Here is a 21,778-nt window from a genome sequence, read left to right as displayed (position 1 = left end):
CCCTGTCCATTACTTCTCTCCACTACTAGTCACTCCTCTACTACGCTCTCCATTGTATTTATTTATTGAGCATTTGTTGGGCGCCTATACAACCGAATGATGCTTCCAGGCGCCACAAGGCAACGTGGGGAGGGGAGTAAATAACAGTGGCAAAAACAGTAAATATACAAACATGGCCCTACTAGGCCTTGTGCCATTCCGATGTGCAAATGCAGTGAAGAGTGTGGAAGGGAGGGTGGCAGGGAACAAGGAATGGACAAATGCTGGGGGAGGCTCAGGAGGGAAGTCTATGGGAGCCAAGGGAGGAGGCCGCTGGCTAAGTGCTAGGTCTGAGCAATCCAAGGGTGGATGCCAGGCCAGGGGGCCCCGCAAGGGGGGTGCTAACGGGCTAACTGGAAGTAGGGTGCTGGTGTCGACTGGGAGGGCCATGGTAACCTATGAGATTCATGAAGGACCAGGCCACCAGTCTCAGTGGCAGAGGGGAGATAGGCAGGGAAGGAAGTGGGAGAGGTAGAGAAAAGCAGAGTTTTGGGAAGTTTCTGGAACGTAAGGAGGTCCGGCTCAAGTCTGTGAGGGGCAGGGAGGCTCTTCCAATGAGAGGCGCCAGCCGAAGAGAGAGACCTGCCCCCGACTCTCTGCTTGTAGAAGCGTTTGACAAGCAGAGAGTTGGAGTTAGCGGAGCTGTGACCTCTAGCAGGGAACTATTTAGGGAGGGAAAGTTTAAGATAGCACAGTCCCATGCCCCAGAAAGCCTTGTGGATGATGCTCCCCTTCCCTCTCCACTATTACTCTTCCCTCTCCACTATTACTCTTCCCTCTCCACTATTCTTCCCACTCCACTATTATTCTTCCCTCTCCACTATTATTCTTCCCTCTCCACTAGTCTTCCCTCTCCACTAGTCTTCCCTCTCCACTATTATTCTTCCCTCTCCACTATTATTCTTCGCTCTCCACTATTCTTCCCACTCCACTATTACTCTTCGTCCACTACTAATCTCCCCTTCTCCAGCTTGGGGTCTGGCATGGATTCACATAATCACGAATATTCCTTGTCGTCAGGCTGGGAATCCTCGGTAAAGAAAAAAATCAGTTTCAGTTTCACTTCTGAACTGTCTTTCTCCTAACAACCAATCACTGGTCCCTGGGTCATACTGCTCCCAGCCAATGACTGCCTTCTACCCAAGTCCCTCCTCTGGCAGCCATCTTCAGATTTTTACCGCACGTTCAAGTGTTGGGAGTCCTTGTGTTATAGCTCTCGAGCTTTTACTGCGTTTTGCGATTTTTTTTTTTTTGTTTTTTGTTTTTTTTTTTTTTTCTTTTTTTCTAAGAGTTCTGCTCTATTTTTTCGGGCAATCGAGCCTCAAGCTCCACCGATCACCCTTCTGATTAACGGGGACCCGTTTTGGATTCTTCAGCGCCCCTCAAGGGCGGATTTTCGTCGAGTTTCTTCTTGGAGGATTCCAGAAGCTTCTTCGAGGCCTACACCGCGTGTCATAGCAGAGGATGACGACTCGGCGCCTCGCCAAGATTTTCCCCGGCTGCAATCTACAGAACGTCTTCTCGGACGATGGACATTTCCTGTGCCTCTACTGCCTGCATTCGGACCAGATGCGTGGCTTGTCGGGAGATGGTGCTGGGCACGTGGGCCGACCGACGCAAGCGCTCAACGAGTGGCTGCAGTCCAAGGCCCCTGCTCTGGGTGAGTCCTGGCAGCATGCCTCCCCTAACCAAAAGAAGAAAGCTGAGAGGTCTTCTAAGACCTTTGAGGGCACCCCTCCCGTGGGGGCCCAGCATAAGGCTAAGCACCGCGAGTCCACCGCCTCTGGGAGCGCCGCTGCGACGAGCTCCTTGCTGGCCTGGGCGAGTTCATTGTCTCCAGCACCTTCGATGAAGAGCCAACGCTCAAGTTCTTCAAAGAAAAGGAAGTCGGACCATGCGGGTAAGCTTTCAGAGAAGACCCAGCCTGGCCCGACTAAGAAGGCCAAAGGGGAGCAGGGCCCGACCCGCCCCCTAAGGTGAAGGCCGCAGACTCGGCTAGGACTGCGAAGGCCGAGGTGCATCAGACAAAGGCCCACACTTCCAACGAAGTAGTAGCGGCGTTCCTTGCGAAGTCTGCCGGGGCGAATTCCCAGGGCAAGGCCCGAAGGCGAGAGTATCCCTGCCTGCCAGGAGGGGGGGGAGTCCTTCCAGCCCATCGAAAGGACTCTGGAGAAGTTGATGTCCATCATTTCACCAAAACCGTCTCCCTTGGACGCAGAGAAGGGGGGGGGCACGGTAGTCCTCCAGGGCACAGACATTTCCTCAGAGGAAGAGCTCACCAGCCTCACGGTCCTCCAGGAGGGGCGATGCGTTGAGTAGGCCCTATGGTGGGGGGGATCCCGACGAGGGCGACGACTAAGGTGACGACGGAACGGACCAGCCTAAGCCGCAAACGCCCCGGTCCCCTTCGCCTCCACCCCAGCAGTCTCCTGGGGATATCTTGGTGGATCTTCTGACGACTCTTCATACCCAGTGCTCGGAAATCCGGACAAGGATGCCCCTTGCGCCGGCGGCCCCGCCCGCGGTGCCAAGGCCATCGGAGGAACCATCACCCAAAAGGAGGAGAGTTCACTTCCTTTTCACCCCTTGCCACCCTCTTCCCCCTCTGCCCCTCCCCCCCCGAGGGATGAAACAGAACCGGACACGGACAACAAGCACTGGCACGGAAGACGACGGCGTCCTGGGGGATCGCCCGTCTCCGCCGGCCAGATCGTCACCGCCTGACCAGATTGGCTCATTCCACGCCATGATCTCCAGGGCCTCAGAGCTGTTTCAGCTCGTCCCGGAGGAGAAGAAGAAAGAGGGTTTCCTTTACCAGAGCCAGGAGGCGAAGAGGAAGACCGTGCTGTCGATTCTGTTATTGGATGACATTTGGGAAGAGGGGTTGTCCCTCATGAAGAACCTTTGGTCGGCTCCGGCACAGAGGGATCGCTACAAGAAAAAATACAGAGCGCTGGACTCTGCGCCCAAGTCTTCACAGTCCCAGCCGTCTCCAGACTCTGTGGTTTCGGTGGCGGCCAAGAAGAAGTCTTCAGGCTCATCCTCATCGGCGGCCTCCTTCCCCCTGGACGGTGAGGGGAAGAAGTTGGATGCCATGGGGCGAAGAGTGATCACGTTGGCGGCAACGACCATCAAGGCCGCTAACGCCCTCGGGGCGCGTTACGACAGGGAACTTTGGTTCAAGATGGCCCCCCTCCTGGTTTCCTTCCCGATGACAAGAGGGCTGAAGCATTGGAGATTCTACAGGAAGGCGAGATGGCTTCGGACCATGCCATTACAGTGGCCACGAACATTGCTGATACGGGATTCTGCCAAATGGGCAACAGCGTTTGCCTTCGTCAGCGAGGCTGGCTGAGGGCCACTAATTTCCACCAGGCTGTTCAGTCGAGGGTGTTGGACATGCCCTTCGACGGGGACAATTTGTTTCGAAAGACTGTGGACGAGTCTCTCCAGGCCACCAAAGTGGACACTGAGGCGGATCGTGCCTTAGGCACGCTTCAACAATGATGGCCATCCTTTCGGACTTCTGGAGGGAAATCCCAAAGTTCCTCTAAAAGATTTGGAAGGAGGTGCCTCATCCTACCGCCAGCCCTCCTGCTCATCGGCCCAGGAGACCTACAGGAGCAGCGGCAAGTCTGTTGGTGGACGCCGTCGCCAAGGCCCCCAAGCCAGTGCTTCGACGTCAAAACAAGATTGAACTGGCTGTGGAGTCGGGCCTCCACCCATGCACCCCGGTGGGAGGCTGGCTGGCGAACTTCATCAGTGTGTGGTAGACCATCTCCACCAACCGTTGGGTGCTGGACACTCGTCCACGGACACACCCTAGAGTTCCAACGGAAGTGTCCACAGATACCACCATGTTAAGAAAGGGGGCGATCAAGCTCGTCCCAAAGAGGCTCTGGGGCGTTGATTTTCTTGTCAGAAAGAAGACTGGCGGTTGGAGACCCATTCTGGACTTCTGCCGTCTGAACAAATACATCAAGTCCCAAAAGTTTTGGGTGGTGACTCTTCAGCATGTGTTAGAAAATCCCCCTCTTACAGCAGTCCTATCGTCGCTGGACTTGCAAGATGCCTATTTTCACATCCCCATACACAAGGGACACCGCAAGTACATACGCTTCGTGGTTCAAGGACGACATTACCAGTTGAAGGCCCTTCCCTTTGGGTTGAAGTCGCACCACCAGTATTCACCAAGTGCTTGGCCCCAGTGGCGGCGCAGCTGCGTCTACATGGGATCCACGTGCACCAGTACCTGGATGACTGGCACATCTGAGCAAACTCAAAGGACATCGCCGTCGTCCACACGGCGAAGACAGTCCAACTCCTGACAGACCTGGGGTTCTCGATAAACTTTGCAAAGTCCTGCTTGACTCCATCGCAGGACGCACTGTTTCTTGGTGCCCGTCTCAAACAGTGTCGTGCCTGGCGTCTCCGTCGGAGGCGAGGATTGTGGCCATCCTGGGCAAGGTACAATGGCTGTTGGCCCTGAAGGTCGCATGGGTGACGTCCATCAAGTCCCTACTCGGCATGATGTCATCATGCATATACCTCATTCGGCTGTGCAGGCTATGGATGTGCCCGCTACAGGAGTTCCTCGACGCCTGATGGATACAAGTGGCAGGGGGCTTCGAGGACAAGATCACTCTCGACGAGAGTTTCAGTCAAGCGATAAGATGGTGGGGAGTGCACGCACATCTGTCCACAGGTGCAGATATCCAGACCCCACCTCATCAGTGGATGGTCATTACGGAGGCCTCCCTGGAAGGATGATGAGCGCACACCGGAGGTCTTCATGCAAGAGGCCTATGGCTACCGGAGGAGAAGTTGTTGCATATTAACGTGTTGGAGCTGCGGGCAGTGTTTTGGGCCCTCAAGTCCTTCCTTCCGTCCCTCAAGGGCAAGGTGGTATGGGTCTTCACGGACAACACCACCACAATGTTCTACATCCGGAAGCATGGGGGAACCAGATCCCCGGCGCTCTCCAAAGAGGCCCAAGACCTTTGGCACTGGGCCATAGCTCAGGGGATGTTCCTCATCCCGTTTAATCTAGCAGGAGTGAAGAACACCATCGCTGACTCTCTCAGTGGATCACCTGTTCTGCAGATGGGGCAACCCCCAGATCGATCTGTTTGTGACGGAGACGAACACCAAGTGCCGGAGGTTCGCCAGCAGGTTTCCCCAGCCGGGGACCATGGGGGACACATTATCTTTCCCCTGGGACGGCCGGTTTCTGTATGCATTCCCTCCGTTGCCGTTGCTTCTTCGACTAGTCCATCAACTCAGTCGGTCCCGGTGCCGCATGATCCTCGTCGAACCGGCGTGGCTGAGACAGATATGGTACTCGGACCTTCTGGACATGTCAGCATCCCCTCCAGTCAAACATCCGGTGGTCGGAGATCTTCTCGCCAGGGAAGGAGGTGCGATTCTGCACCACGACCCAGGATCGCTGAACCTAAAGGCCTGGCTCCTTTAGCACTAGAATTCGGGGGCTAGGATCTCCCTGGGGATTGTAAGGAGGTGCTTGTCAAGGCCAGAGCTTCATCTACTCTCAAATGCTACGGGCACAAGTGGAAGAGGTTCGCTGTTTGGTGCCGTACCCAGAAGATCGACCCTCTACGAGTCATAGCTCCGCAGGTGCTTCCGTACTTGTTGTCGTTGGCCATGGCAAGACTGGCTCATGCTTCCATCAAGGTTCATCTGGCGGCTAATTCCAGCTACACCAGATCTCCTGGACGATCATCCTTATGGTCGCATCGTTTGGTCAAGGAGTTTGTCAAAGGACTATTTTGCTCGTTCCCACCGGTGAAGGCTCCGGCCCTACCGTGGAAGCTTAATGTGGTGCTTACTAGGCTCATGGGTCCCCCATTCGAGCCTATGCATTCGGTGCCACTGACGTTTTTGTTGTGGAAAACAGCTTTTCTTGTGGCCATCACCTCCGCACGACGAGTGGGAGAGATCCAGGCCCTCTTGTAAACCACCTTATTTGATATTCCACAAGACGAGGGTGGTGCTGCGGACGCACCCCTCCTTCATGCCCAAGGTGCTGTCAGACATTCATCTAAACAAGCCCTTGGTGCCACCTATATTCTTCCTTCGTCGCCGGCTGAGAGGACTTTGCACTCGCTGGCTGTGGCTAGAGCGCCTAAGTTCTATGTGGACCGCACAAAGAGTTTTCAGAAGACGTCGCAACTTTTTGTGAATTTTGGAAATGTGAACCATGGGAAGGCCCTCTCCAAGGCTTCCATTTCCAGGTGGCTCTCCGGCTGCATCACCTGTTGTCACTGGTTGGCAAACAGACCGTTGCCTGGCCATCCGAGAGCCCACTCGACCAGAGCAATCGCTGCAACTACGGCGTTCCTGTCTGGTGTACCCCTGCTTGACATCTGCAGGGCTGCTACGTGGAGGTTGACGCACACCTTCACAAAGTTCTACTGTGTCGACAGGGATTCCAGGAAGGAGTACAGAGTCGGCCAAGCAGTGCTGCACAACCTGTTCGCTTGAAGGTGAGCCTGGTGAGGAGGTAAGAGATGCTTAATGTTGAGTTGTTGTATTGCTTAATGTTGAGCCTTTGTCACCTCTCGTAGTTGTGCATGTGTGTACTGCTATGCATTCTTTATTTATGAGCATGGGAATCCATGCCAGACCCCATGCTGGAGAAGGAACAAGTTACTTACCTGTAACTGTTGTTCTCCAGCATGGGTCTGGCATGGATTCACATGCGAACCCTCCCTCCTTCCCCTCTGCGGCTCTTCACTTGGTCATACTGCCACTTTACGGGCTACCAAATCTGAAGATGGCTGCCAGAGGAGGGGCCTGGGTAGAGGGCAGTCATTGGTTGGGGGCAGTATGACCCAGAGATCAGTGATTGGTTGTTAGGAGAAAGACAGTTCAGAAGTGAAACTGATTTTTTTCTTTACCGAGGATTCCCAGCCTGACGACGGGGAATATTCATGAGCATGTGAATCCATGCTGGGGAACAACAGTTACAGGTAAGTAACTTGTTCGTTTCCACTCACTATTACCCTCCCCTCTCCAGCATTACTCTTCCCACTCCACAACGACTCTCCCCTTTGCACTCCACTACTACTTTCCTTTCCACTCCACTATTACGCTCCCCTTGCCACTATTACTTTCCCCACTCCCCTCCACTACTGCACTCCCTTATCATCCCACTACTAGTCTCCCCTCTCCACTCCACTACTACTCTCCCCTCTACTACGCTCCCCCTTTCTGCTCTACTACTACACTCCCCTCTCCACTACTACTTTCCCCTCTCTACTCCACTACTACTCTTCCCCTCGCCACTCCACTACTACTCTCCCCTCTACTACGCTCCCCTTTCTGCTCTACTACTACACTCCCCTTTCCACTCCACTACTACTCTCCCCTTTCCACTACTACTCTCCCCTGTAAGCAAGGCATGGTATCAAACAGTGAAGACTGACACAAGTGATCACAGTTCAAGGGTGTTTATTGAACTTCCATGGGTTGGTTGAACGCCTATCTAACCCCAAGTCTAAGGATGGGAGCAAGCTACGGCCATCGAATAATAACTCAGTCCTAGTTGAGTCTCTGTCAAAATAAAAGAGCCTATACTAATAAACCTATTGCCAATCCTTACTTCTAAATACAAATGGTGTGGGCCAATAGTGTATTAAAAAAGGAAAAGTGTTCAAGAAATAATATGTCAGGACGGTTGAGCAGTTGGCCTCCCTTCCTCACGTTTTTAGCATGGGGTAAGGCGGCACGTTCAAGCTTTGCACACACTGGTTTCTCGGCCACAAGCATACAGTTCAAAGCATAGACATTGGGGCCTTCTGCCAACGCCACTTTTTCAATAAGTCTCTTACTGCAGAGGGTCTGTCGTAGCAAACAAATCTCAGTTTTATTCCTATCAGGATTCTCACATGCACAAGTTCTCTCTTTCAATGTCCATTACTGGTCTCCCTCCTTCAGCTGAGACCCCCTTTTTATTACAATGTTCACACTTTGTCTCCCTCGTTCAGGCTCGGACCATGGATGTACCTTGTTCGGGCTCAGATCCTCTGGATATCAAAATCAAAGACTTTCGAATGTGCGATGGGTTTTGCTTAAACCGTCTCAGGACCACTTCGATTCGCTTCATACAATTGTTCTTGTCAATCTTCTACTTTCGTTTCTCTTGGCGAGATACGTTACAGAGACCTTCCATTGAGCACATTCACGGTGCCGGACCACTCTGTCAACGGTATCGTATCTTTCCTTCTGAAGTTCAAACATTCATCAGCAATGTAGCTTTACTCAAATCTTTCATCACAGGTGTTTAACAATGTTCGTTCCAGCGCTCTTTATACAATGTTGCTGCCCTTCGAGAGGCTCCTTTTTCCCTGCAAGGGCCTCCTGATGAGCACCGGATTGAAACCTGTGTCCATGCGCTTGTGTGAGCCTAATGATCAACCTAGGACTACTACGAAGGCAACCGCCACCCAAATAAACCCAGTTTTGTTGAATATGTTGCGCCGCGCAAGATTGAACCAGTCCAGGTGCTCTTAGAATCCTGGGCAGATAAATACTGTACTGACTGTTAGTTTATAAAGATCTATTTAGAGTATTGTCTCTTTTCAGTTCCTACCGCTGTCTAGCACATTTCTTATTTAACTGTTAAAGCTCTTTTTTTTTCCCAGGAGAGGAATTAAATTCCCCAATAGATTCATTAGATGTTAAACATGAGGGCGATGTGCGTTTCCTGGATGAACGGGACCCGGAGATGAAAGAAATTGTCACGGATGCTCGAGGTGAGTACATGATGCTTGCTTCATATGTCATGCCTCTGCTAACAGTGCTTCATCATGCAACAAAATGGAGTTAAGTATTCGATGATCAGAATTCCCTTTGTTCCACAGGAGAGGCAAACCTACCCCCAACCTTTGCATTCAAAATAAAATATGAAGATGAATTCTGTTCCATGGAACAGCAGGCCCTGGAGATAAAAGGAACTGCTGGTGATCGCAGAGGTGAGTAACTGGAGGACTTAAGTTACTGTAATCCAGTTGCGTCCTCTACTGTGCAACAAATCAACTTTGATAACCTCTGGGAGCACAAGCACTGCACTCAGAAGAGTGTTCTGTCGGATCTACTCCCTTAAAGGACGGAATATGTGGGTAATGAGCTTCCCATATGCAGGGCCAACTGACATGGGGCCGCCTCTGTCCTGGAATGCAAACCGAGGCATATCGGGAAGGTGTCAAACGTTTCCCTCCATGCTGCATGTCCTTTTACTTGCTTTAGCCACCCTTTACAGGTTTCCCTCCATGCTGCCTGTCCTTTTACTTGCTTTGTCCACCCTGTACAGGGTTCCCTCCTTGCTGCTTGTCCATTTACTTGCTTTACTCTTTACAGGGTTCCCTCCATGCTGCCTGGCCTTTTACTTGCTTTACCACCCTTTACACGTTTCCCTCCATGCTGCCTGTCCTTTAACTTGCTTTGTCCACCCTGTACAGGGCTCCCTCCTTGCTGCTTGTCCATTTACTTGCTTTACCCTTTACAGGGCTTCCTCCATGCTGCCTGTCCTTTTACTTTCTTTATCCACCCTTTACAGGGTTCCCCCCATTCTGCTTGTCCTTTTACTTGCTTTATCCACCCTTTACAGGGTTCCCTCCATTCTGCTTGTCCTTTTACTTGCTTTAACCTTTACAGGGTTCCCTCCCATGCTGCCTGTCCTTTTACTTGCTTTACCCTTTACAGGATTCCCTCCATGCCGCCTGTCCTTTTACTTGCTTTATCCACCCTTTACAGGGTTCCCTCCATGCTGCTTGTCCTTTTAATTGCTTTACCCTTTACAGGGTCCCCACCATGCTGCCTGTCCTTTTACTTGCTTTATCCACCCTCTACAGGGTTCCCTCCATGCTGCTTAACCTTTTACTTGCTTTACCCTTTACAGGGTCCCCACCATGCTGCCTGTCCTTTTACTTGCTTTAGCCACCCTTTACAGGGTTCCCTCCATGCTGCCTGTCCTTTTACTTGCTTTACCCTTTACAGGGTCCCCTCCGTGCTACCTGTCCTTTTACTTGCTTTACCCTTTACAGGATTCCCTCCGTGCTGCCTGTCGTTTTACTTGCTTTATCCACCCTACAGGGTCCTTTTACTTGCTTTAGCCACCCTTTACAGGTTTACCTCCATGCTGCCTGTCCTTTTACTTGCTTTGTCCACCCTGTACAGGATTCCCTCCATGCTGGCTGTCCTTTTACTTGTTTTAGCCACCCTTTTGGCTTTGTTTGATCGGTGCTTCATTATTTTATATTTTTATTTGTATTTCTTATAGGGTGACTCTAGCTCAAGAGCAGTGGATCGCTTTAAGACGGGAGGGTGCCAGCGTTGGTCTTAGCATTTTTACAGTAGTGTAATGGTGGAGGGAGAGGGGTATTTGTATTTGTTTGACAGGTATTCAGTTACTTACAATGGCAACCATTGTGCACATATAAATATGGTCTGTTTTCGTTGTCAGCTAAGCATTCATCTGTAGGGGCGGACATTACCTTTGCCCAAGCCGTGTCCACTGCTTGAGGAATTAATGCACGTTTTGTATGTAAAGCAGGTTTTATTGTACAAAAATCCAGGGAGCATTTGGAAAGTCCTCTGCAACCAAACCAACCCAAGTCTCAATGAACTGTATCAATTGATGTTTTTAGACATTTTAGCACCAGTTAAAACACTCGCAGATATTTTATTACCACTCACCCTTCAAACATGATTGGACAACACATTTACAAAGACCTTCCATCTTTTATAAATAAGTTTTGTCTCATAGGCCACTGACAATCTTTACAACCATCTTCAGCTCGTGTTCGAAGTCCGCCTTTGCTGGGGATTGGTCCGTGGTAGGCCGTGACATCATGGTACAGTGAAACATTCACATACATCCTAACAGTGAAATCAGCAATTTACAACTCGAGGATTTCCAACACCTGCTCCAATACCCAAGAGATTTTTAAAATATTCAGGGAATTGGAAACACCGGCCTCCCATCACCATCACTAAAGATGAATCTTGGTGTTAGGGAAATTAAACTCCATGCAACTTAAAATTAGCATAAAGACAAGCGACTATCAAATCTGACTGTAATCTCCACCCCCCTCCACTTCTCTCCTAGCCTCAACAGCCTAACGTTCCCCTTCAGAACAGTCACTAACCTAGAAACCATGAATATCCTCAAATTCCTCAAACCATCCAGATGCAAAGGCGATCTATGCCCTGCCACCACCATCAATGACGGCACAGAGCCCCTTGTCCCTTTCATCACAAGGTTAATGAAATCCTCCTTTGACTCATGCCTTGTCCCTCCTAGTCTAAAAGAAGCATGGGTTCTCCCACTGCTAAAAAAGACCACACTAGATCCTAATGATCCCACTAATTATCGTCTGATAACGGCAGTCCCCTTCCTCCTAAAGATTCGGGACAGGGCTGCCTACAACCAAATACAATACTTCCTGCAATCTAATCCCATCCTAGGTATGCGCCAATCCAGCTTCCGGCCAGGACACTGGACAGCCCTGCTCCACTTAAAAAATCAGATGGATGATCTCGGAGACGAGGGCAATCTGGCCTTGCTCCTCCTGCTGGACTTCTCAGCGGCCTTTGATCTGGTCAATCATCAAATACTCTGTCACCTTCTCAAGGCTTCTGCCAACTCCTCTCCTGAAGCTACCGTATGGATCCCCTCTCTTATTGAAGGCAGAACTGTGAGTGTGTTCACAGAAACAGCTAGCGCTCAGGCAACCCCTATAGGCTGTGGTGTCCCCCTCTTCTTCTTTTTTTATTTTTAATTTATTTCAACTGCACAGGTACACCATTGTATATTTTCTGTTTCTGTTTCTACACATCATTATTGTTTCACATTACATTTATAGAATACAACCAGAGCTGTGTTATTGTCAGCCAGATATTGCCTGAATCTGCCCCATATATCCTTGGGGCGGCATCGAGTGGGTAGCAGTTCTGCATACATTTGCCCACAGCATGTCCCTCTCCCAATAACTTTTGTGGGTGGTTCCACGCTTTTCCACTTCGAAAAGATCGCCCGTTTCGCCTTCAATAGGCCAAGATTGAGCAGTTTATGCCATATAGGATTCATTTTCCCAATCACACCCAGTAGGCACATCATGGGGCTCCATTCTATTGCATGGTCTGCCATGACATCTAATGCAAACAAGAGGAGGAGTCCTGTCTATGGAGTCAAAGCTAATTGCAATTTAATTGTATGCAAAAGAAATTTAAGGCGTATCTGATCCTCTATTGTAGCCTTATTTATGCATATCCAGAGGATAGGTGTACAAACAAAGGAGTAATAATACACATGCACTCGTGTCAGTTAAATTAAATTAAACCTGAGAGTGGTTTTTATTTTCTCTCTTTGGTCATTGAACCATTTTTTTTAAAAAGGAAACAAAAATTGGTTTGTCAATTCCAATATGAAAGACAGAAATTGCATTTATACATTGATACAATTGTTCCGCATATTCAGAAACATGATGCATGGAGACTTTTGCGGCAATGCATAAAACAGAACCTGAGTGAATGGTTACATGAATATACCGTATGCTGACATTCTTAGAGAGAGACACATGTACAGGCAGATTTTTCTTGTATTTAGTACATTACTTGTTCTTCTCAAATTCACCTAATATCAACAACAGGTAAGTTACACATTTACCACAAACGGATAGAAGCAACATAAACAATTATTGCTCTAAACACAGGACCTTGGATAGGTCTGACAAAAGCCAGGCTAGAGGGTGACCAAAGTGGATCAAGATTGAGCAGTTTATGCCATATAGGATTCATTTTCCCAATCACACCCAGTAGGCACATCATGGGGCTCCATTCTATTGCATGGTCTGCCATGACATCTAATGCATCACACACCTGCGCCCAGTATTCAGAGAGCCGAGTACAAGCCCAGAACATATGGAGCATATCAGTGCTTTCACTTCCACACCTGGGACATTTACCATCCATAGAGGGCTATATACTTTTCAGTTTAGCCGGTGTATAATGGGTTCTGTGTATGATTTTGTAATGTATAAACCGGTATTGCGAGTTACATGAGATGCTTTTCGTAATCGCACAAATCCGTGTCCATTGTGTGTCGGTGATGGCGTAGCCCAAATCCTGCTCCCACTTCTCTTTCGGTCCCTGAGCTACGGTGCTTTGGGACGTCATCACAATTTTATATAGAATAGAGGCCGATGTTTTAGAATGTTCTGCAGTGAATATGTAACACAGTCCTGAATGTGCAGCGGGTTCAGCCGGGAATACCCCCCAGACTTACGCCATTGCTGATCTCATGCGCAGGTAGTGTAGTTTTTGTAGCAGGGTGTCTCAAAATATCTTTTTGACGTCTTCCCAAGCTATAAACTACTTATCCAGGAAGGGATCCCAAAAGTGGTGGATACGTGTCATGATTCCTGCCCCTCATGTCCCCAGCCCTCAGGCCACGATCACCTACATGGCCCTCAAGGGCCTCTCCATCCAAGACCCACTTGGAGTCAGACTTGGCGCTTGTGGCACCTGACTCACTCACTCCCATAGGATAACATTGGGGATTGGACTTGTAGTGCATTGATGGGGACAAGATGGATGCCCCAACATATTTCGGTTCACAGAACTGCATGTGCAGTCTAGTCTTTTGGGTGTGGTTCAGCCCAGAGACACCTGGGATACCCAGAGACTATTTAAGCCACGCCCAGGCTGAGAAACATGCTTACCTGCAGCGTGACACTCGCCGTGTTTGGATCGGTCTCCAGTAGGCCTACATTTTTCTTCTGCGCTCAGCTCCTGCAAGAACACTTTTAGGAACAGCCTTACCTTGCAACGCTTCTGCCCATCATTCATCGCTACTTTTGTTCTGTGGGCATCTTCGGTGGTGTCATTCCCATCCCGGCACGCCCCTTCCTAAGGAAAAGGGAAAAGAACAGAAAAAAGGCATTAGTAAGCATTCAGGAAATCTACGCTTATTTTTTAAAGACTGTACAAGCTTCAAATGCTTATCTGAATCCCAGCCGCTCTGGGGGAACTCTGTCTCCAGAACTTCTCATCCATCTGCAAGAGGGAAAAGACACTCCAGGTTAGCGTGGAAACATCTAGAGGCGCTGCATACCGTGCTTACTCACCGCATTTATTCTTCATAACCGGCATCCACGCTGAAAACGTCGCGGCACCTAAAAGACACAGAAAAAAAACTCAGTTCAATACAAATACGAAAGGGTCGCATCGCGCTCTCGCTCACCTTCAGCGCTACTCATCTCAGCAGCACGTCGCCATCCCCGGACGCCGGCCATCATCTAAGGAAGGAAAGGAACGAAGTTAGAGAAGTGTTCAAAAGGCTCATTATACTTACCTGTCGGACTCTTGCCAGTGAAGTAACTAGGCAGCAACGAGCCCGCATCAATCAACGCGCCCCTGCGCTGAAAGCTGGATGGAGAGCACACTTTCCAAGAAAACGAGGTGAGCTGTGGATCAAAGGGAGGGGTTGGACCCCAGGGAAGAAGGGGTTCAAGCACACAGAGACAATAGGGAGTTAAACTCTACCAATCCTGTGTTTCAGGCCCAGTCTCCAGTCGAGTAGACTCCAGGGAAGGGTTCGAGGTCGTAAGAGTTCAGAACAGACTGAGTGACGTCCCTGTGGATACCAGGTGAGTGTTACAATACCCTTGCTCTTCCAGTGTGTAGCGATTTCAGTGTTCAGCGTAGGAGGAATGTAGGGTGCCTCCCACAATGGCATGTTTGGATGGTATAGAACCTTCTACCCAGTTGTCCCTGCTATTCTGGCCCAGGCAGATGTGTGTAACTTAATAAAGTTTGTTGAAGGGCAAGCTTTGTGACCCTGTCAAAGGGGCGAGGGAGCCCCGACCCCCAACACCGTTCCCCAGTGCCTGGGTGCAGGCAGGCCCGACACCCACCCTCTCCTTATCTGGTATGATGCTAACAGCAGGTTTACGACAAACCCTGCAGCCCGAAGGCTGCCACGGGAAGCAGCCCTGGCTTCGCCGCAGGGTGCGCCAAGTGCCGCAATATCCGACGCTACCTGGAGAAGAGCATGGCCCCAGCTGATGGTATCATCTGGAGGTGGGGGGAAAGGAAGCCCCCACTATGGCACCTGGTATTAAATAAAGGGCTTCACACAGGCCTTAACCCCACTAACCCACCAGGTATACTAGTAAGGGGTAGTGGCCTCCCCTGAGATCTAGAAAGATGCCAACCCACTGTGAGCCATTTCAGGTTCCGGGTCAGGAACGCAGAGACTGCATGATGAAGGGGGTGGGGCTTACAGGCCCTTTTAAACCCTCCGAAGCCCTTCCCCCATCACACCCTCTGGATTAAGGTAAGTGGGTGAATAGGGGAAGTATCAGGAGGAGTAGGGCTTCATCAGAGAGACCAGAGGAGCTGAGAGCGAAAGGAGTGTGAAGGCTATTATGTGTTGTGGGTGTGGAGAATGTGTGGAGTAGAGGTAGAGTAGGAGTAGCAAGGTAGTAGTGGGAAGTAGAGATAGTAGCCGAGTATCGAGTGAGAGAAACGAGCAGTAGAGCGATAGTTAGTTGTAGAGGGTGAGATTGCGCAGTAGTGAGTAGAAATATAAATAATTGACTTTGTTAGGAGGAGGTAAAGGGGGGTAGTAGCAGAGTAAAAACAGGATTAGAGGAAGAGTAGTGGAGGCAACAGAGTGGGGGAATAGGAGTAGCTAGTGGTAAGTGTTATAGAGGGAGAGAATAACCAGAAGAATAGCAAGAGGCAAGGAAGTAGAGTGAGTGAGTGAGAGGAAGGAGGGAAGGGAAGATAACAGCAGAGGTAGATGTTACATTTCTGATTCTGTGCTTTCTTTTGGTTTCTTTGAGATTCATCAGATACAAAAAAGACTGGCGTAAAGAGTTGCCTAAGAGACTGCCCTAACATCTGAACACTCGTGCCAAGTGATGTCGCCGAGCAGAGCACAGCTGTGGAATGCTGTGAGGCCTCAGAGACGCGGGCATGAACAGCCCCTCCTGAGATGGACACAGTGATGACGCTGCTGGCTCGAACCCAAGGCTGCCAGAGGCTGCCTCGCAGAAACAGACTGAACTTACGAAATGTGCTTTCTTACCCCTGTTCGGCGAAATGACCTGTTTGCTATGGTATGTGCTGTTATTGGGAGGAGAATAGAACTAGCTACTTCATTGTACATAAGGGCAGAGCAGAATGCAGCCCTCCTATGCACTGCTGTGTGTTACCGCTTTTCACCCCACTTCTGGTCTCTTGTGTATTATTTGTGTACGAGTGCCTGAGGTGGCGTGGGAGATCTGGATGGACATTGGTATCGCGGGGAGCAGGACGAGCCTGTGATAGATGGTGCTGAGCCCCGGGAGCACCCCTTCCCGATGTGCATGACTGGGATTTACAACAATACTACGGCTAAGTGAAAAAAGGGTTTTTCGCTGTACCTGTTGCGCATTTGACTAGTGGAATTTGGAGTCTTCATGGACTCCAGGAATAAAATGGAGATAGTGCCTCAGAGTGCTGTAGTGATACAGTACAGGGTCGCAAGGGCAACTACAGGACTGCAATTAGGTCAGAGCATTCTTAGGCACCTGTTATACAGGCAGAGCACATATCGTGGAGAGACGGTGTAGGGTTGATGCTGTAAAGGGCACAGGGTAGGAGTCTGAGGTTGGAAGCTTGAGTTCCAGTGGAGTAAGACTGATTACAGATTCAGGTGGGGGTCCACTTACCAAGCAAGAGGTGGGGGCAGATCTGTCATATAAATTGGGGTCGGGGGCAGTGCTGGAGAGGTTGAGGAGCATGGTGGACAATTGGAATGTTGCCCAGGAACCGCAGTTACAAAGGGCACCACAGGGAAGGGACAGGGGAGATGGCGCTGAATTACAAGCGAAGCACAAAGATACCACAAAGAGGATGGAGAGGGAGAGGGACCAGAGACACTCAGTAATGCTTACACAAACTTTCATGGGGGCCACAATATGGCGGCTGTTGCCAGACGAGATGATGAGGCTGGTGGAAGGAAAGGTGGATGCGGAGGAAAAGGTGAGGTCCGCCCAGAGGTGGGCAGACATTCTGAATGCAGCTGATGACGCATGGCTGACGGTGAGAAAAGCAGTGCTGGTGAAGGGGTGCAAGGAGTGGGAGGAGGGAGAACACAGTTCTTTCTGAGAAAGGGGAGAAAGAGGGAGGAGAGACGGGCTGGCTGGGTACCGGGGAGGCAACTGTGCAACAGAGACCGTGGGTCGACATTTTGGAAAAAAGTGGTGCAATGATAGATTTGGCAAAGAGGTGCCTGCAGGGTACAGGTAGTCCCAATGGTTGTGGTGATGACAGCTGCTAGGAGCACCACCCATATTCTGACGCACACAAATGGGGTCCTGACAGCATGGGGGTAGACATGCCTGGACAAAGGGGCAAGAAATAAACTGGATTTCAGAAGGACGGGTGACTGTGCAGTGTGCACCTTAGACAGGGCAATGAACAAAATGTTTGTGTAAGGAGTAGTGTCAGGCGAATGCATGTCGAAGATTGTCAAAACACAACAGGATGCTTTGAGGACATGTGCACCAGAGAAGGGCATTGACAGTCTCGCATATAAAGAAGGTCATCGCTGTCAGCATGCCTCAGTAGTGTTTGGGGGGGGGGAGCACAGTAGGGTGCATTACAATCAGTGGTGTTGGGAAGAAAGAAGATCATTCATCTGAGCGAGAGTGGCCCATGACACCTGACAATGACCCACAGCTAATGGCATCCACAGAAGATAAGGAGGGGCATGTGGCAGAGGCCCACAGCCTGGAGTGGTGAAGATTATCCTGCAGTAGAGCAAGGAGGAGTGTCAAAGGAAATGTGAGCGGCTCCTGGCCATTTGGAAAGGGGAGGATGAACAAATGGTGTAACATCTCAATGCAGAGAAAGAGCAAGACAATGCATTTCAATGCCCTGCAGAGATGGCCTGGTGGCCCACGGCCAACAAGGGCTGGCAGGAGCATGTGGACATGTGTGTGGCTCATTGGAAGAAAAAACAGAAAGCGGAGCCAACGAAGGAGCAGTTCAAGCAGATGGATGTGAAAGGCACTCAGTGGGAAGACTGGCCGTCGTTTGTTCTCCATGGACTACTGAGAGCGGTTGGCGAGAAGGTATTCACCATGCAAGTTGCTATTTTGGAAAATTGTGACACGTGCTGATAAGTTGCTGCTGACACTGACTGCTTGTGCACCTAAGGACTGGGAGGTACTAGAGGCTGACTATATATTGGAAAGTGAGACTTTGACTTTGACTTGGACAGTGCACACAAACATGACAGACATCTGAAAGGGGCAGTGCTGAACGTGAGAGTGATGGGATGCTCGGAGCTAGAAAGCGAGGCACATGTAGTTATGACTGTTTTTGGTGTTTGACATGCACCCTAGATTATGGCTGATGCTAATAGGTGGGGGCGTTTATGCAATACAGTATGGTGAATGAATGGCTTTAGATAACTTAAGACATAAATAAGTTGTCTTAGTTTGATAATGTTTTTTATTTTTTGCTTCCTTATTGAGTTTGTATGTACCAGAATAGATTTATTGCAGTGTACTTTATGTAGAAGTAGTGCAAGGCTTTGGTCAGCGATTCATAGATAAAAGGAGAAAAGAGGAAAAAACTGGTCACATGTTACCTTTCTGATTCTGCACTTTCTGTTGGTTTGCAATGCTGAGCTGTGTATTGCTTTAGGCATCGGAGGCGGGCATGAACGGCCCCTCCTGAGAAGTACACCATGATGATGCTGCTGGCTCAAATCCCATGGCTGCCAGAGGCTGCCTCGCAACAACAGCCTGCAGTTATGAAATGTACTTTCTGCCCCCTGTTCGGCAAAATGTCCTGTTTGTTATGATGTGTGTTCTCTTAATGGGTGGAGAATAGCTACTCCATTGTACATAAGGATGAACCAGTCCTTGGAGGGACAGAGCAGAATGCAGCTCTCCTGTGCACTGGTGTGTGTTTGCATTATAGTGCTTTTCATCCCACTTCTGGTCTCTTGTGTATTATTTGTGTCTGCGTGCCTGGAATGCCTGAGGTGGCGTGGGGGACCTGGATGGACACTGGTATCGTGGGGAGCAGGATGAGCCTTTAACGGATGTAGAGGGGTAATTTGAATTAAGATTGATAGTTGGAACATGGGTAGGAAGAGAAGTAAGCCCAAAGGTTGGAGGTGGAAAGGCGGAGTGAGAGATCGGAGGGACAGTGGTATTGTGGGAAGAAAACATCGGTTGAAACCAGTGTAGGAAAGCGTCAGGAAAGAACAGGCATACAAGATACAAGTTTGATACCGGGTGAAAGAAGGCACCATCCCCAACTCCCTAAGACTACTAAGCGGAGTAGGTCCGGGAAAGTTAGAAAACCCCAAGGAAGATAGTTAGCCCACGTTTTAGGGAAGTCATTCTTGGCTCCAGAAAGAGCAAAAGACCAAAGCTGGCACCAATCGATATTACTAATATACATTAAGGAAGCCTGGGCTATGGAGGAGGATTACGACGAGAGAGAGTGAGAGAGAGATCTAGCTATAGCGCCAATTGCCCAAGAACCTGTTGAGCTATTTGTAATACAAGAGTGTGGCTATATACACTCTTGGGCTTACTACCAGAGTCAGTGTGGTTTCTGGCTGCTCTGCCACTGTACCTGCCATAGGAGAGGTGTAGCTCTGCCCCGCCCCCTTAAGGTTACTGGTTGTACAAACACTTCCTTAACACTGGTACCTTGGGGTACAAACGCAGTAAATTGGCCTGCACGGGTGAAGCCAACATTAAATTAGAGCCGCCCGTGGCCTACTTCATAAAACGAGTGTTAAGGAAAATAATCGCCCTATGGCCAAAATAGGGTGTTTGAAAAGGAGCCCTATCCTAGGAGCCATTAAAGGATAGTTCCGGGACTTTTTTTTATTGTCCCTACGGTTCGGCCATGTGTTTTTAAGCATAAATCGGTAGATCGTAGAAAACTTTCCTATGGACCTTACCCGACTTTTCGTCCATTAACGCACTCGAAATCAGCCGCCATTTTCTGATAATCCTATCATTTCCCCCCATCGACCTGGCTCACCTGCTTTTGCGGCACTAAATCAAATCCCCCGCCCCTGAAACAGACTTTATCAAAACATTCATATTCCCCGCCTCTATCCGTGACGTGACTGTGCTGCGTAGGCAAACGCGCCCAGGCGTCTTCTACGCGACTCCACACAGAACCCGGAAACCAACACAGATCAGCTCACAACACAGCGCGCCATAATTCGGAATATGAAACTGTACTTTTAAATCAAACCGCAAGATTGTAAATTTGGTAAAGTACATTTATTTGACATCAAATGTTTAGAGAATATTCAGCGATTTGCATTTTTATTTGCTCACGTTCCAAAAAGTTCGTTTTGAGGCACGCGATGTTCCTTTGCTGTACACAGGGTCTTAGATCATCTCACAATACAGCGCCACAATTCGGAATATGAAACTGTGGTTTAAAAGCAAACGGCAAGATTGTACATTTGGCAAAGTACATTTATTGGACATCAAATGTTTAGAGAATATTCAGCGATTTGCATTTTTCTTTGCTCTCGATCCAAAATAGTTAGTCTTGAGGCAAGCGATGTTCGTGTGCAGTACACAGGGTGTTGGTTTACGATACAATAAGCTCTTCGGTCGCACTGATAATCGCATGGCTGTTCCAACAACGAGGCACTAGGCCACCACAACGGTCTGTATGTTGCATCTAGCCGTTAGTACCGCGTAAGGGCATACTTGTACTTGGCGATCGTCCCATAAAATGGTCAGGGTGGTAACGTTGTTCACGCGGAGAAGCAACTGGCGGTTGTAAAAGCCATCCGCCGGTGTCTGGTACTCGTGACACATACAATAATGAAGGATGTACCTGTTTTAAAAACATAAAAAATGAAATTAGTCTCACCATCAGATCTTTATTAAAATTATTCATTTTATATATTAGGTCGGGAAATTATTTCATAGCTAGGACAGTGCAACTGGGTATTATACGTCAAGGGGGGGCTGTAGGATACTGAGACAGTCCCCCAGTGCAGGGGTTGACAGGGAGGCAGTGCAGGTGGAGAGTGGAAGGGCCCAGGACCGAGGTCGCAGACAGTGGACCAGTTGTAGCAGGGGAGAGGGAGAGAGAAAGCAGAAGCAAAGAGGAAGGTTTTGAGGTGCTTCCGTAAAAGGAGATGGTTCTCCTCAAGATAGTGCGCGGTACAAAACAATATGCCACATAGAACGAACAAGTACAACTTAACCCGTCTTTAAAGCTACTGTATAGTAATTAAATTGCGGTATAAACTCATCTAAAGAGTTACTTACATTATATTTGCATTTTCCATTGTGTCTGTGCGTAGGGCAGCCCCGAAATACCACTCCTTCTATGCCGACGTTATTTCTTCTAATGAACGAACATTAAATGGCTTTCGTTTCTGAAATTATATTCATTGTCGTTTCTTACGTTATTGCCCCACACCCCCAAAAAGAAGTCTTTCGGGATGGTCCCGGCCTGTCAAGGTCAAATAACAATAGAACCTTATACTGAGTCGTGGGCCATTCCGGCACCCGAGCAAAAAATCAAAGCAGCTGACCTTCACTTTGAACGAGCACACATTCCTAGTTAGCTACATTCAGTGTAAGGCCATCTCACAGGACTCACAGAGCAATCACTTTTATTTACACAATACATAGCTACACATATTCAACGGGCCTGCGAC

At 49.3% G+C, this 21,778-nt stretch overlaps 1 protein-coding gene across 5 annotated transcripts in view; it reads left to right on the top strand.

The window, feature by feature from the left end:
- Positions 1 to 21,778, top strand: part of LOC138473374 (zinc finger protein 514-like) — a 175,337-nt gene that overhangs the window by 98,206 nt on the left and 55,353 nt on the right. For all 5 annotated transcript variants that reach the window (XM_069612065.1, XM_069612064.1, XM_069612063.1 and 2 more), the window contains 2 exons: positions 8,703 to 8,813; positions 8,922 to 9,032. In XM_069612065.1, the coding sequence (XP_069468166.1) occupies positions 8,703 to 8,813; positions 8,922 to 9,032 (222 nt within the window). The remainder of the gene's footprint in view (positions 1 to 8,702; positions 8,814 to 8,921; positions 9,033 to 21,778) is intronic.

Source organism: Ambystoma mexicanum, chromosome 8, assembly GCF_040938575.1.
Source record: "Ambystoma mexicanum isolate Mex_15411 chromosome 8, UKY_AmexF1_1, whole genome shotgun sequence".
Classification (NCBI taxonomy): Eukaryota; Metazoa; Chordata; class Amphibia; order Caudata; family Ambystomatidae; genus Ambystoma; species Ambystoma mexicanum.
This window is presented reverse-complemented; position numbering and strand designations above follow the sequence as displayed.